The 17,851-nt window shown below is 30.7% G+C and overlaps 1 protein-coding gene across 4 annotated transcripts in view; it reads right to left on the bottom strand.

The window, feature by feature from the left end:
- The window catches only part of LOC145287821 (cullin-3-like), a 241,197-nt gene that overhangs the window by 4,146 nt on the left and 219,200 nt on the right, over positions 1-17,851 (bottom strand). For all 4 annotated transcript variants that reach the window (XM_080135683.1, XM_080135684.1, XM_080135685.1 and 1 more), the window contains 5 exons: positions 13,921-14,038; positions 13,121-13,189; positions 12,356-12,431; positions 6,890-6,959; positions 161-267 (listed from right to left, as the gene is read on the bottom strand). In XM_080135683.1, coding sequence (XP_079991809.1) covers positions 161-267; positions 6,890-6,959; positions 12,356-12,431; positions 13,121-13,189; positions 13,921-14,038 — 440 coding nt within the window. The remainder of the gene's footprint in view (positions 1-160; positions 268-6,889; positions 6,960-12,355; positions 12,432-13,120; positions 13,190-13,920; positions 14,039-17,851) is intronic.

The raw sequence follows: 17,851 nt of genomic DNA, 5'->3' as shown, positions 1-17,851 counted from the left end.
CTATGTTGCTACACCAAAGTACAAATGCACTGATCAAAATAACATTTGCAATAACGGATTCAATTCTCTTGCATTCTTTAAAATAAAAACAATTTCATAAAAGTGTATTCTATACAAAATGAAATTGTTAAAGAGGTATTACAACAAGAAAAATCCTTACCTGTCTTCTGGTGTTCTAGCCAGATACTCTCGCTCTATCAAGCCTTCAATTCGTTTCTTAATTACCACAGGACTTGGTAAAAATCGAGCTTTCAGCTGTTCAGTTACCTGGAAAAACATTTATACAAATCAAAATGTAGAAAAATATTAGAAGGCAATAAAGTAGAATCATTTAGCAATGAGAAGTTGGAAGGCAGTTCAATTAAAAATAATTTTTTTTGTACTTTATTATTTTATATAATGTATGCACTATGCTGATGTAATCTTCTGTAATATGATAATATAAGAATATGTAAAATAAAAAGGTTAGAAAGTGGACAATGAGTTTACTCGTGGCTACCGTAATATAATGGCCTAGCAACGACTATAATTTAGTCTGGTGACGTCATGAACATCGGTCTGTTGAAATTTGGTCACGTGTCTCATGACTAAACCAGAAGTTGGTTTAAAGTTTTGGAGGGTTAAATAAATTTAAACATGCCCTCGAGATGTATAGTTCCAAAATGCCGAGGTAACTACGAAAATGGACCAAAAGTTACTGTGTTTTCACCCCCCCCCCCCCAAAAAAGGAAATAATTTACTAGTGGATTAATGCAATAAAAAGAAAGGATTTTACTCCATCTAAATATAGCAGAGTAAGTGTTAAAATGTTTGAGATATTTAAAAAAAAAAAAAAAAAAAAAAAAAAAAAAAAAGCATTTTTTTTATTTTTATTTATTTATTTTTTTAGAACGTATTTTAAAATAAAAATGAAAGTATGTATATAAAAAATGAATTTTACATGTAATTTAAGTTATGTGCTGAAATGATAAATTATTATTTAGAAACTTATTTAAAATGGGGAGTATGGTGAAAATATTATGTACTTTCAGCTGACAATTTAATAAAAGCGATATCATAAAAACGGATTTCCTTGTTTAAATAATTCTAAATAAGAAAAATTATTTCTCTTTTTAGTTCAACTATTTTACTGTGCAATATTTATATCAGAATGAAATAGATTAAACTTTTTTTTTTAAGTTTATGACCGTTTTTGTTATCCCAAAGCTTATTAATAATTATTTGTGGTAAATGTGGTAGCCCTGTAGGTGTCAAAATTTTGGAGAATATACTTCCAAAATAAACTATTAAAATTGTTAAAAAAAAAATAGAAATATTTTTTATTTAAAAAAAAAAAAAAAATGTTTACAAAATGCCGGCAATAAAAAAAATAATATTTCTATTATTTTTTAAACAATTTTAATAGTTTATTTTGGAAGTATATTCCATAAAGAAAATAAACAACCCACTTTAAACGGAGAAATTATGAGTTTTATATATGTTATTTGCAGTTTTGTGTTAGGGTTGTCAAAAATTCACCCAAAATTCTGATACTGCTAGTGGCGCTGTAAATGAAAATAACGTTTAAAATTACGGCAAATGAGTAGTTTCCAAGATATGAAAAAATGTTAGTTTTAAAAAATGGGGGATCACTTTTCTATAAAAGTTTAACGTAAAATGAGCACCCACTTTATGGCCATTGTTTTTTTTTTTTTAAGGCGCTTTCTTTTTAACAAATAAAAGTGAAGAAAAATGAGTATGGCCACCTTTATGTTGGGGGTTGGGAGTCAACGTACAATGAACACAGTTTAACGTAAAATGAGCACGCCCTTTCAAAAAGTGTAAACAGAATTTTTGTCGGGGGGATGGGGTCAACTATAGGTGCTCATTTTATGTTTAGTTGTGTTCATTCCTACATCAAAGAGGCACTTCGCCTTGTTTGAGGCGAAAATGTAATTTAAAAAAAAAAAATTGCTCGTTGCCCATATATAACACTATTGGTATCATGAATGCATGCAGCGAAGTGCATATTGCGGTGGAGGGGGTGTTTGACCGGACGGGATAGAGGAAGAAAGGGCAGAAGAGAGGGTGTTGATGTCTGATTGGGACAAAACAGAAATGTCTATGGGATTTGTCAGAAAGAGAAAAAAAACAAATAATTGTTTTTATCTCATTGTCGTTATATCTGTTAACATGAAAGGTTGTTTTTAAAAGCTCTGTTGAGAGGTATCCAGAGATCCTTAGCTGATTAAGGCTAACAACTTAGAATGGGGGTCAAGGGTAAGGGTCGCCGCCAAGCATTGTTCGACCTGGAATAACTAATCACTCCTAATTTGATAAGTAAAAACCTCAGTGCAAATGAGGGTTAAAATTTGGTAGAGATAAGTTCAAAGAGGAGGAGTAGAAATTAGGGGGAGAGAGAGAGAGAGGTGTTGAGTGGACAAGACGAAGGGTAAGCTCTAAGAGGAAGAAAGAAGGTGTTTGTAACCACTCTCTGAAGGAGAGGTGGGGAAAGGGGTTGGATTTAGAAAAAGGAATTCTAAAGAGAGTAGAGTCGTAGCCAGAAAACTGAACGGCTGGGCTGGTCAAGCGCTCCCAATTTGGGAGCCCTCAGGGCCTGATGTTATGATGTTAACTAGCCTGTGTTAATGGGAAATCTATGACTTTACTGGTCTGGTCTTACATCGTTTCACTGCTATAGTCAGTCATCTCAATTTAGACAGCAGCTGTTATGAAGTAATGAAATTAATAGTTTGTTATTGTTATAAACCGGAGTTCTGTTTGTGGTGAGGACTCTTCATTTTGCAGCAAGCCGCAAGGACCAGCGGAGTGATTGATGTACCCGGAGACTACCTACACAGGGTAGGAGACGATTCGATCGAGAGGCAAAGCACCCCACCACAGTGGGTGAAGACGATCAACAGGCCAACTTGTGATGGGACAATGTACGATCGAAAGGACACCTGTCATATCGGGTGGAATCCGATGAGGTTAAGGACACCCGGTGTGGTTGGTGCAGTATCGGTCTCGTTATACATGTAAAAAAGATCATAAAGTGGGTTGTCGTTTTAGGTTAAATTATCCCCCCCCCTTTTTTAACTAACATCTCTTTATATCTTGGAAACTACTAGTTTGCCGTAATTTTAAACGTTATTTTCACTTTCAACACCCCCGAAAACCTATAAAAGTGGTAATTTAAAAGGATTTTTTGAGGGTGGACTAATTCTGCCCATTTACCTTATTTTTTTATTTTATCGTTTTTTGTCTTTTTCTTTTTCTTTTGTATTAAGTCAAACATGGTACGATTTTCTTTTAAATTATTTCTTTAGGTATGTGAACTTCATTTTCGACCTGAAGACATACAGCAAGAGGCATCAGCATTTGATGAAAGGACTGGAAAGACAATTAGTATTAAATTAAAAAATCCCTATCTTAAGGATGGTGCTATTCCTCGAATATTACCAAACTGTCCCTCCTATTTATCGTCATCAACCATTTTTAGAGAGTCTCCTAATGCAAAGAAAATGCGTTTAGAAAATTCTGCGTGCATTATGTGAAAGTGTTGCTGACAAGTTAGAGTTACGGAAACGTAAAACTTTCCATAATATTGATGATTTAGAAAAAAAATTAACGTTTATAGATAAAAATTATTGGACTTCTATTAGGCAAGACAATACCATCATTATATGCCATATAAAGAGATGCCCATGCCCAAAAATAAACATTTCTATGATGTGGAAATGAGTGCTATAGGGGGGAGTATAGAATTCCTAAACATGTAACAGAGGAAAATACTCTGCAGATTTTGATGGAAAACATGAAAAAAATGAACATCGAAGAACAGGAAATGAAAACTTCTAATATAAGTTCTTTATTAAAATTAATCTGATCATTTTTGCTATTAGTACAAGATGAATCATTTAAATATTTTAATGCCATTAAGTTCATATATGAACAAATTAACATAATGACAATGAATAAGGTTAATTATTCAAGTGAAATGATGGTATTTTCTTCCTTATTATATAACTGCTCCCCTAGAGGGTACAAACTGTTAAGAGACACTAAAGATGTAATTTTACCATGCTATTCAACCATTCGAAGATTAACCTTATCAACTTCTATGAATCCTGTCATTGAACAACACGATAACAATTTTTTCATGTATACTAAAAGTAAGTTCAAGTTACTAATGCAGAATGACATCACAGTATCTTTATTTGTTGATGAAATACATCTCAAACCTTATCTTAATTATAAAGGTGGTAATATTGTTGGCTTAGCTAACAACAGCAATGAACCTGCCACAAGTGCATTTGCTTAGCAGTGTATTCTCACAATATAAGGATGTTGTGTATGTTATGCCAACTAAATGTCTTGTAGCTGAGAACTTATTTGACATAATTAAACGTGTAATAATTGGCTTAGAAGATATAGGGTTTAAGGTATTATCTGTTATAACAGATAATAATGCAAGAAATAAAAAGGCTATGTCTTTCTTTTGTAGCCCATCAAAGCTTTCAATTGTATATCCCCATCCAGTTAGAACGTCTAGCTCTCTTTTCTTCTTATTCGACTCAGTGCATATATTAAAATGCATTAGAAACAATTGGCTTGGCCAAAAAGATGAACGTAAATGCATGATGTTCCCAAAGTTTTGTTATAATGGAAATCAAGAATTAGATAACATCCAAAGTGCTCCATTTTCTAGTTTACATAAACTTTATGCCCTAGAATCTCAATCACTTGTGAAATATTGCTATAAGTTGACTTCAAAAGCTCTTTCTCCGACTACTTTTGAAAGGCAAAATGTTAATTTGGTTTTGCAAATTTTCAACGAATATACTATTCAAGGTTTGCTAACCTTAGGAAAACAGGAATGCTTGCCAAACTATGCAGAAATCGCAGAATACATTCAAATATTTTATATTTGGTGGACAATACTGAATGTGAAAACACCATATAAAGGTTGCCAACTTCGTAATAAATATGCTAATCCACTTACATTAAATAGTGATAATTATAGTTTCCTAAATGTGTTCTGTGATTGGTTAGATACTTGGAATAGCATTCCTGGATGAACTGATAAGTTAACAAAGGAAACATATACTGCTTTGCACCATACTACTTACGCAATTTTAGAATTGACTAAATATTGTATAAATGTACTGAACATGGTGTATATATTATCAGGAAAGTTTCAGGCAGATAACCTTGAGGCAAGGTTTGGCCAGTATCGACAACTTAGTGGAGATCAGTATAATATATCGATACATCAGGTGTATGAATGTGAAAAAAAAAAACTCAGAATGTTGTCAGTTTTAAAATTGAGCTTACCAATTAATAATCAAACTATTGAATTGAAAAGTTTAAAAGAAACTAACTGGGATGAAATGACAAGGGAGCAAGAGTTACATGTTTATAAATTTAACATAGATGTAACAAAAGATGATGTTAATCAATGCAAGGAAGTACTTCCTCTTATACTTAGCAGGTTATTGCTGTCATGCAGTTTTCAAAAAACTGAAATGTAATAGCTGCAAAAATTTAATATCCGGGAGAGAGGCTGTTGAAGAAATAGCTGAATTAAACAGCTACTTTCAGGGTATTAACAGAGGTTCTCTCTATACCCAAACGATATAACTAATAATTTTGTCTTCTATAATTATATCGTTATAAACAAACTTACAAAATGCGATTCTTTTTTACATTCGATTCATCAGAGAAAATAAGCCATGTACATAACTTTAAATATTTTGGCTGATCAAAATCGATTATTTCATGTTGACTCTTGTGATGAGGGTCACACTATTCAGCAAATTGAAAAAAAATGCTGATATGGAGTTCATCGAATTCTCTTATGAACAATTTTTGTCGCAAAGAGAATGACAATATTAGTAAAAAAATATATCAGAAAAATAAAAATTCAAACTTTTAATTAAATTCCACAACAGATTTTTGAAAAGTTTTAATATTCAATGTTTGAAATATTTCTGCCTTAGTAACTTTGTTTATACTAACATTTGTTTGAATTTAATTTTTAACTTATTGTTTGTTATTCAGTTAAGCTAATTGTTCGTAATTCAGTTAAACTAATTTGTTCGTTTTTCAGTTAAACCAATTTATCGTTTGTTTTTCAGTTTTGATTTTTAAAATATTGTTTTTTGATTTAAAAAAATATTTATTCATTTTTATTTATTTCTATTGAATAAACTTCAGTTTCATACAAATCAAATCGTATTCCTTTTCTTTTTAAACTTTTTAACAACTTTTCTCCCTTTCAATTCGTTTTTTATTATTAATATTTTTATTATTAATATTGGATGAGTTTCAGTACAAAGTATCATGTTTATCTTTTTTAATCCAATTTTGAAGTTTTCTAACGCTTTCTGTAAAAAATGTCTTCTCATTATCGACAGTCTGTGTTCCACTTATCTTGCTTGCTAAGACCTATGGCGATGACGTCATTTTTCAGCTGACAGGCCATCTATGACGATGGTCATGGTTTACTCAGCCTCATGATCCATTATTTTGTCTTTTAGTCCTAAAGTACAAAAAAAATAAGCCAAGCATGCAGGGTCTCAAGTTTACTTTCATCATGACTAACATTTGTGCAAAAAAAAAGTGGTTATTGAGAAAAGCGCGAATGGACAAATGATTTGGAGGTATTTTTATCCCTATAATGCCCCTTAGAGGGGCAACCAAAGTTATCCTGGAAAATCCGTTATGGCAAAAATTTACTTTCACCATGACTAATGTCTGTGCAAAATTAAAAAAAATCCAAAGTGTGGTTATTGAGAAAAGTGCGAACAGACGAACGAGAGTAAATTACTAGGTTCAATCCCTCCTTTGTCAGGGGGGGGGGGGGGATCAAAAAGTTCCTATTTTTTCAAAAAGAAAAAGTTCTTACCTCAGCAACTAATACATTATGTTGGAGTTTTTTCCGAGCTTTCATTATTCTCACAATGGCAGCTTCTATCGTACTGAGCGGTCAAGGACAAAAACAAAACATTAGGAATGAAAATACATGCATTATATATTTTTTAGTGTTGGGACGATTCCTAATTTTTATACGATTCCGATTCCAGGAAAATATTGATTAACGATTCCGATACCAAGTACGATTCCGATTCCGATTCCTAGGGAATTTATTGTTTTGAAATATACCAGGTAGTATTATACTTATGGTCGGTAGTTCCCAAATATGTTCCCTAACTTTGGAAGAGATATTTTATGTCTACACCGTCGTGTTTTGGTTTAAATAAAATTATTATATAGTAAACTAAACGGAAAAATTAGCAAAATTTATTTTAGAGAAAATTTATTTTACTTAATTGGAATACAGAAAAAAAAACTCAAAGAAAATAGAATTTATCCTTCAGAGAAAAAACAAATAAAATAGAATTTATATAAGAGAACAAAAACAAGAAAATTAGAGAATAAATACACACGATTCATTATTTTGGTCCTCATAATTAACAGATTTAATGAATTAAATAAAAAAAATATAGCGGAAGAGAAAGAAAATATATACTTATTAAATATAAAAAAGATAAATATTTGATTTAATAATTTATAAATGAACGTGTGTAATGAAAAAAAAAAACAATATACCACATGACATGGCGCCGTAGATACAAAATAACCTTTCCAAAGTTAACGACCATATATGAGAAATACCATTAATTGAAAGTTTTTGTTTTATACCAAAAGGTAGGTATAGCGAAAAGTTACAATTAAAGGAATTTCAAAAACGATTTTTTGTTTAGCTATTGATAGTTGTATTTGTGACGGCAGTTCTTCAGACCTCCATAATTCACAAAGAGTAGTTAACACCTATTATTTTTTCTTACTTTTTCATTGCTTTTACACGTTGTTTCTAACGTGAAGAATAAGTTTAGCCAAACTAATTTTGAAATAGGGTATATCAAAGGAACACATATAAGAATGATACCACTATAAAAAACAAATGAAATACTAGATAAAATTGAGCAAACATAATTACCAAAATTACAGAAAAAGATTAAAAAAAAAAAATGGTGAAGTTTGTTGAGTGAAATGAATTATTGAAAGAAAATTAATTGAACTAATAGAAATGTTAAATAAAAAAATGTCACATTTCAATATTTTTTTAATAATTAAATTCTCAGGGTTGTCGAAATTAAAAATTAAGTGATTTTTTTTATTAGACTTCTTTCGAAGCTTGTTACCTTGAAAAATACATTTAAAACCCTGTTTTTTTTAAATAAATTGAAAAATAAATGCAATTAAAAAAATTTAATTGATAATTGAAACTTTTAAAACATATTAAACATTGAAAAATTACTTATCTCACAAATTAACGTCCAATAAAGTAGATCCAGTCTTCATACAGGAATTTGGTTATAATAAATATATCTTTCCCAAACTTAAAAATTAAATCTTTTTTTTTTTTTTTGGAGAGAGAGAGAGTGCTTTAAAATCGCCGGGGAGTGCCGCCTAAAATTTTAAAGAAGTAAATTTTAGGAGTTTAGTGCCTTTCAAAGACGGTTATCATAATTTATTATCATCATTTAATTTCCTTTTTTTTCCTCCCCCCCTACACCTTTCCACGTGGTTCAGTAGTTAACCAGTGCTCCTGTTGCTGTCAGTCAGCTATCTTTACCTAAGTTTTAATTTTTAGTTAAAAGAATTTTTCATGAATGGAATCAGCATTTTTAAAAATTATTTTTTTAGTTGTATATATTGTATTTACTCTTTGAAGTTAAGGAGGGTTAAAAAAAATGGTGACACCTAGATGGTGACGTAGGCAAAAAAAAAAAAAAGACACTGCGATTTCGACCCTCACTAATAAAACTGCTCTGAGTGACTAGTTGGTAATTTTTTGTTCCTTTTCTTTTTTATTTTGCTCCTCCAATTTATTTGGATGCTTCATAGTTAAATGTTTTAACATGTTGGTTGTGGTCATGTTAGATGGTTTTATTCCTCGCGATATTTTAATTTGACAGACTTTGCAAATGGCTTTCAACTCATCATCTTCAAAAAGACTTTTTTTTTGGACTTTGGGCCATATTAGAAAATTCAGTTTATCTGTAAACAAATAATTTACTATTAAATTTTGTTTTAAAGCTAGTCACTTATTTGGATAATTAATTGAAAATAATCCGCTAAAAAAGACAAAAAGAAAAAAATATAAAGGGATGGAGCGGTAAATTGTACCAACTGGTAGTTAACAAAAAAAACTTATAGAATTTAATTTTTGAAACGAATGTATAAAAGTTTACATAATGAAATGCAAATATGCATTTTCGGGTTTGTATTACTGTACACATAGATTCGAAAAAGTTGTCAAAAAACAAATATATAACAAACAAATATTATCAAAGGCAAGATAAGTTACTTTTCTACCAAACTGGGTAATTTATTTTGTTTTTATTCAATGTAACATGTTTATTCAGCTCGAAAAACATGCAGTGTTTACCGATGTATTGGAAAATTCAAAATGGCGCCCGACACCCTCTTTAACATGGTAAGTTCGGGAAAAGGTGTTATAAATAATAAACTAGACAAAATACTATTTAAAAAAACACCGAATATATGTCAAAATATGTCACGGTAACATATATTGAGCGAGTTTCTACCAGTATTTTGTATAGTTTATTATTTATAACATCTTTTCCTGAACTTACCGTGTTAAAGAGAGTGTCGGGCGCCATTTTGAATTTTCCAATACATCGGTAAACACTGTATGCTTTTCGAGCTGAAAAAACATGTTACATTGAATAAAAACCCGAAAAATATATCCAGTTAGGTAGAAAAATAACTTATCTTGCCTTTGATAACATTTATTTGTTATATATTTGTTTTTTGACAACTTTTTCGAATCTATGTGTACAGTAATACAAACCCGCATTTTCTTTTGAATTTTTTTTTTTGGTTGACTGTGTTCAATTCACACATGGTTGATGCGGTTCAATATTGCTAAACTATAAGTCCTTAGTAAAATTCTATTTATAAATACTTTTTAAAATGAAATTATTTAATTAATCATAAATATTATTTAGACATAAAAATTAATTGATTACAAAACCTTTTAAAAGTATATATATATTAATTTCTTTTTCGTTCGGCAAAAAACTGCGCAAAACACTTTTAATTTTCAATTTAAAATTCTAGAAAAAAGATTATATTATTCTACTTTTAATATAATCAAATTCAGGGTTTTATCTTTCTGGAGAAAAAAAAATAATGGATTTTATTTCAATGAAATTAACAAAAAAAAAAAACTTGACTGAATTGAATTAATTACCCTTAAATTAACGAAGGGGTTATTTAATAACTTTAGGTTTGGAAGAGATAGGTATGGGGTCGATTTTTTTTAAACTTCAAAAGAAACCGACTGTCAAAACTTTGCGAAATAATACAACGTTATCAATTTCATTTTAGAGATATTTCTTTCAAAAGCCTTCTTTTAAAAAAAGAAAAAAAAAGTATATTGTTCTATTAAACCTTTTACTGTTTAAATAATTTGACTTTGCTCGTTTTATTTTAAGAAAATATAAGTTGAAAAAGCATTTTCATTCAGTATTAGAAGATTTGTCAGTAAAAAAAACAATCGCCAAAAAGATCAGCGTTTTTTTTTAATTTTTACTCGCAATGTAGAACCCTGCATACTTCTTTTCAAGTTAACTCTTTTGTAGTTTTGATTACAATAGATCTGAATGAATGAACCTTGTAAGGGAGGGGCACTAAGCATTGCCCTGTTAATAATGAATTTCTTTGGTTTCTTTTTATTTCTCTCTTGCGGTTAGAAATATCAGGAATTTTTTTTCTTTTTTTCAACATCAGACTAAAAGAATCGTAATGAAGAAATCGGAAAATTAAGGTATTTTTTAACGATGCGATTCCGATACCTCCCAAAATACACGATTCTTACGATTAACGATTCCGATTAATCGTCCCACCACTAATATTTTTCTTTGTAAAAAGAATGGAGCTTTCTTAGCAGTAGATAATGCAAATGTCAAAAAAGATGGCATTAGAATTTTCATTGAGAGGGATACAAAGCCTAGTTGTTGATCAAGCAACCAAGTTTCAAAACTGTAAAACAACGTCTCAGTATTATTTGAATCATTCAGACTACTGTTCTTATTTTGAGTTTTAGTTGCAATGATCATTTCAATCAATGAAAACTCCAATCTTCTTCAGACATATCTTACTAAACTCAGAAATCTATCATAAAAACCTGTTGTGTAACAGATAAAATATTTGGTAAAATTCAGTTGTAAGTTACACTTTTCTGGAGGTTGAAAGTTCAATCTTCAGCATGGGCGAGACTCAGAGGACAACTGAGAATTACTTAGGGTTTCTACTAGTCATGAATGATGAAACGAGAGCATACTATTCCCATGAATTAAATAAAAGGTCATGTTTGAAATTCTGTAGTTCAACACATTTTAAGGTCAGAGTTTACAGCACTTGAAATGTTGAGAAGAGTAGTTCGAATAATTAAAATAACATGAATTATCAATTCTCATCTAAAAAATTCTAAAACTCAATGAAGAACTGGAATACATTAAAAAAACATGTAATTTAATAAAATTTCTTGTTTTGCATTAATTGTGACAAAACAAACCACAAGATTTTTTTCCATCAGATGTTTTGAATCGAATCAGCTGTTGACAGTCTATGTAGAGAGGGGCAACACTTCAAAATAAAATTTAAAAAATCAATACATTTTGTTATTGAACTAAAAACTGACAACATATTCATATTGGTGGTGCCCATGTTTGTAGAAGGAGCTTCAATTTGTGCATCACTATGTCAAAATAAAATACAAAATATTCATATTTTACAGCATCTCTCTACAATTTATCTTTTGTATAAAATTAGGCAACATTAGACAGTGGCCACGAGTGAGAACTGTTCATCAATATCATTGGAGAAAGTTATAAATCTGTCTTCCTTCCAACTAGAGTTAAAATACTAGGGTAGACTAGATTCAAGCCTCAGTAGGCAACTTATCTAAGAGAAGGAAAACTCTAAAAAAATGTGGTAATTCTGGAGAACTACGAATCCTATGAGTCTCCACGAGAAACTTGGCTTATCAACCTTGAAGTGTGAAGAGGACACTAGAAAAATAAGAGATGATGCAGAATTTCAAACGAAAAGGTTTTGTTTTCTCTGGATCTCCTAACTTTTACAATCTGAAAATATTGCAGACAAAATCTATAAAATCAGTTGTATTATGTAAATTTTATCAAGTTTCAGAGAAAAGCATAGAAAATGCATTCCACTTGAAGGATCCAATTTTTTTTTACAACATTAACACAACTATAAACAAAACTTTTTTTACAATTTTACACAATTATAAACAAAAAAACGTAAAAAAGGATATTCATGCTTCCTGTCTTCGTCTACTTTGCTGCGAGTTTCTTTTCTTTCGGGTTCAGCTTCACCTTTGTTGCCAGCCACTGCGAAAGAAAGAAAAAATGTTATCTTAAAAAATTTAGATTTTTTTTGTATATGATCAATATCAACTGACAATTCTTTAATTTTTTGTAATGCCTTAAAGATTTTAATAATTTTTCAGCATAAAACCTATTATATATACATGTAAAATAGTTCCTGAACTTAGATTGTTTTGTTGAGAAAGTAAAAATTAGGCAATGCCACTAGTATGTATGTGGAGAGGAAGGAAATGGTAATTCTTAAAAAAAAAAAATTTTTTTTAATTAAAAAAATCATCTTCCCCCTCCTTCATTTTGAAATCTTTAGCTTTTATGGCAAAATTAAGATTTTCAGTTTTCATGAAAACTGCCATAAGAGGGGGAAAAAAAAAGAAAAAAAAAAAAAAAGAAAAAAAAAAGGGTAGCTAACTCACATCCATGTTATGTTTCAGTTTGTTACAAAACCTGGTGGATACCTTTTTTTATTTTTGCCGTTTAAAATCATTTTCAGAGGATAAAAAAAAAAAGAAAAAAAAAAAAGGGGGGATGTTTACCATTTTCTACTTGTCTTAGTAATCCCAAACATTGTCAAAATATAAAAATGTTCAATAGTTTATTTTAGTCTTAAAAAACCCCCAAAAAACCTTCGAAATTCTAATCATTAAATGAAGTATCACATATGAAAAAAGTGATAAATTGTTTATGAAATTTACCGGTCTGAATTTTGACTCTAAATAGCTTGGAGGTAAACTGGTCATTCACAGTAAATACATGGTCTGGTTCTGAAAAAGACAAAGGAAACGCAAGTTTTTTTAAATACATACTTTAAAATTTATTATCATTTTATAACGTCAAGATATAGTGCCATTATAGAAATGTTGATTAAATTTGAATAAAAAATATACATTAAGTGCACTTGAAACCCAAATCACAATGCAATATAAGGAAAATAAACAAATATTCTACTTGTTTGAAATTTATAATATTTTTCGCAGTCAAACTTCATCCTCAGTATGCTTTTTCTTTTCTTCTTTTTCCTTCTTTCTTGTCACGTAAAGTTGGAGAAAGAAACGTCTGTTTGTAAAGATCCATGCATTGTCTCTCAGCGGTTGTATTTTGAAATGTTGGCTACGTGAGAATAATATCAAGGGTGGGAGTTCCATTATAGAAGTGTTAATTTGAACAAAAACTATGCATCAAGCGTGATTTACAACATGGCAAAAAAGGAAAAACAACATACTGAGGATGGAGTTTGACTCCAAAATATATTTAAATTATAAATTTCAAACAAATAAAATATGTTTATTTTCATAATATTGCATTGTGATTTGGCTTTCAAGCATACATATCACCGATGATCTTATGTGGCTTAGGATTGAAGAAGGGAGAAAGTACAGTTAATAGAATTGCAAGCGATTTTAAAAATGAATAAAGAAAACATTGTTTTTTTGTTTTTTTCCCCAATAAAAATTAAAAATACATACAAATGTTAATGAAAAAAGAATCTACTTACCAATTTCTTTTGTTTTGGGATCTTTATGAAGAACCCGTTGTGCTATTTTACCAACTGCCAGAGACTGAATGGCTCGGAGAAGATCTTTTTCGGGAATATCCGTTTCACTCTTTATTTCCTGGAAACAAACAGTTTATAATTGATTTACACACAATGGCGGGGAGGAGGCAGTGAGTTTCATTATGGTTGAATTTTTAGTTAGCAGAATGATTTTTACTTCAATATACATTCTTATATTATGAAACAATACTAGTTATCAGAGGGCAAATATTGAAAATTATGTGAATGTGTGATACTGCAAAGATGACCTGGGTCACTAAGTGCTGAGAGGGGGAGGATAATAGACAAGTAAGAAATGACTGACAATGAACATCGAGGAAAAAACAAACAATGAACCCGTAGAAATTTTTAGATTTGATAAATGACAATAGAAATCTACAGAACGGATTACAAAGAGAATCAACTACACTTGACAAGGTTGGGTGGGGGTGTCAACGTAATGCTTAGAGAAGGAAGGGCAGCTTCTGCTTAGCTGAGGTGGGGGATTTGAGATTGCTACACTGATTAAACAGTTAATAGTGGGCACTGGTTGACGATGGATGGACAGTTTTTAGAGACTAACGTAATATCAATAGAATGTGGAGAAGACACGCACAAGTCTAACCGTCAAATATATATGAAACATTGGCGTTGTTTTTCCTGAATTTGTTTTATTTTATTTTTATACTTGTGACCCGTGTGTGTTCCATCGGCAGCTGCCAGTATGAGAAACTGACAACACGGCCAATGAAAACCAAGAGATGGAAGTAGAAATCCACGGCACACAGCGTTTTGGAGTTGGTGGCCTGTCAAACGGGCCATGTGCTGGGGGTACAAATGTACATAAAATGTTTTCTTTTTGTGTGTATATTAGTGTTGGGACAATGAATCGGAATCGGAAAAATCGGAGCTTTTGGAGGTATCGGGAAAATTTGAGCCTATTTTCCGATGCCAAAACTGATTAATTATCTTTTTTTATTTGATTTTGTTCTTATAAAAATCTTCCACTGCTTATAGTAATAAAATAATATTTACACATGAAAAAATTGAAATAGCTTAAAATATTTCAATATTGGTATCTACAGAAAGAGCTTGATGAGCTAAGAAAGAATCTTTAAAATTTTTTAAATCCAATTAAAATTAAAGAAGTTATGACTATTTTTGTGCCTCACACGTTTGGATATTTTTCCATCTTTAAGACCATATGTGTTTTGTCATTTTTTATACTACTTTTTCAGTAAAAATGTTATATCTTCTTTGTTAAAACAAGATTAAGCAATGAAATTTACCATATAAGTGTATTTTTGTGCTAGGAATTAAAATATACTACTGAAAATCTCAAAAAATTAATGATTTCCAAATAATCTGCAGTAAATGCACATAAATATGCTCCAATTCCTTAAAAATGCCATGTATCTATTAAAAGAAAAGTTAAAGAACTCAAAGCTGAATTGTAATGCATTAAATGTCAAATAACTGATTGATAGGTTGATATGCCATAAAACCAATCAATGTGGTCATTTAATGCCAGAGTCTTTTTTATATACATTAATAGTTGTAAGTTTTATGTATCTGGTGTTCAGTGTCTATGTTTATATAGTTAGATAAGGTATTGTTTTTTTGTTTTTGTTTTTTTAAATTTTGTTGAGTAATCCTGTTATCTTCAAATATTTGAGAAGGATAGTTGGGTCTACATGAGCGAATATGTCCTTTACAGTTTTTTCATTATATAGATTCAGTCGGTTTGTTTTTAAGTCTTCGCATCTTGTTAATATATGATTGACAGTGTATGGTTTCTGGCAGGATATGCAAAGTGGAGCTTCTTTTTTGAGTATGTAAGATATATAGAGGTATGGCCTATTCGGAGTCTTGTTATTATAACTTCCTCCTTTCTGGTCATTCTTTTGTTTGGTTTCTATGATTTCCTTGATTTGGTGTTTTTAGTACAGGAGTTTCATGACTCTTGTCTAATATATTTGTTAATGGTTTGTTTTAGATTGGCATGAAGGATCTTATCTTTGGTCAAATTTAGTGCTGCTTTTGCTGCTTTGTCAGCTCTATCGTTACCCTTTATGTTGATATGATTGCATATCCAACAAAAAAGAATGTTTTTATCATTAGGAATATCATCAAATCTATTTAGGGTTTTGGTGATTATTGCGTTCGTTGGTTTCCTGTTTTCCAGTGTTTCGAGTACTGATTTGGCATCTGAGCAGATAATGAATTGTTTATCTTTAGAAGATTCTATAAGATCGAGTGCCATACCAATGGCTGATACTTCGGCACTGTAGATCGATGCTTTGTCTGGTAATCTTTTGATTAGGATTGTTTTATTGTGTATGGCCGCACATCCAACATTATCTCCATCTTTTGAACCGTCTGTATAAATTGTTGAGTGTTTGGAATATTATCTTTAATTATTTGGAATTTTTCTTGATATATGATTGGATTGGTTTTTTGTTTTAGGATACTTAATTATGTCTGATATTATTTTTGGTTGTTTTCTTAGCCAGGGGGGATATTTAGGTTTTACAAATTCGTGTATTGTTGCAATGTCTATCTGGGCTTTATTTATGGATTCTTCCATACGTAGGCTAAATGGTTTTATAGCATTTTCTTTTCTATCAAAGTAGTTTTTGTATTGGGGGTGGAAGACACATTTATAAGCAGGATTAGTTGGACATGAAGCCAATTTTGTATAATATTGTAGCCCTAGTTTTTCTCTTCTAAGTGATAATGAGGGTTCATCTGTTTCTACATATAAACTTTCCACTGGGGAGGTGGGGAAGGCTCCAAGAGCCAATCTTAGTCCTTGGTGATGTATTGTGTCTAATTCCTTTACATAGGACTTTCTTGCGGATCCATAGATATAGCATCCATAATCTGACGAGGGATTTGTATAATAATTGAGTCTTTGTCTGCACCTCAGTCTGTGTGAGCGACTACTTTTAAGAGTTGGATGGCTTTGTTGCATTTTTGTTTTAGGTATTTAATATGAGGAATGAATGTTAGCTTTTTATCAAAAGATGATGCCCAAATATTTATACTGATCAATTATAGGTATAATTTCATTATTCAGTTTCAATATTGGGTCATAGTGCATTTTCCGGATTTGGCAGAAATGGATGGCTTTTGTTTTTTCTTTTGAAAATTTAAACCCATTTTTTATTGTCCATTCATTTATTTTGTTTAGACACAGTTGTAAATGGCGTTCTATTCTTGGAATATATTTGGATCTATAACAGATCAAGAAATCATCCACATAGAGGGCACATTCTGTTTCTACATTTATATTTTTAACAATGTTATTTATTTTAATGCTAAAAAATGTGAGATAGGATGCTTCCTTGTGGTACCCCCATTTCTTGTTTTTTACTGATGGGTAGGGTATCACCTAATCATACATTAAATTGTCTATCATTTATAAAATTTGTGATAAAAATGGCCATTCTGCCTTTTAATCCTAGTTCTTGTAGATCTTTTATAATGCCATACTGAGTCATATGCTTTTTCAATATCGAAAAAGACTGCTGTGAGATGTTCTTTCTTGATAAAGGTTTCTCTGATGAAGGTTTGTAGCCGAATCAGGTGGTCCATGGGGCTTCTTTCATTCCTAAATCCTGACTGATAATCTGTAATTAGATTATTTGTCTCAAGATACCATACTAATCTGCTGTTAATCATTCTTTCCATTATTTTGGAAATACAGCTAGTGAGTGCTATAGGTCAGTAATTCATGGGATTTGTAGAGTCCTTTGATGATTTAGGTATAGGGATTACTATGGTCTGCCTCCATATTTCAGGGACGTTGCCACTTTCCCAAATATCATTAAATATTTGTAGTAGGTAATCTGTAGATGTATCAAGAAGTTGTTTTATAAATTGATAATGG

Source organism: Euprymna scolopes, chromosome 11, assembly GCF_053919585.1.
Source record: "Euprymna scolopes isolate OS-2025 chromosome 11, ASM5391958v1, whole genome shotgun sequence".
Taxonomy (NCBI): Eukaryota; Metazoa; Mollusca; class Cephalopoda; order Sepiida; family Sepiolidae; genus Euprymna; species Euprymna scolopes.
Note: the sequence above shows the minus strand (reverse complement) of the source record. Positions and strands in the feature narration are given on the sequence as shown.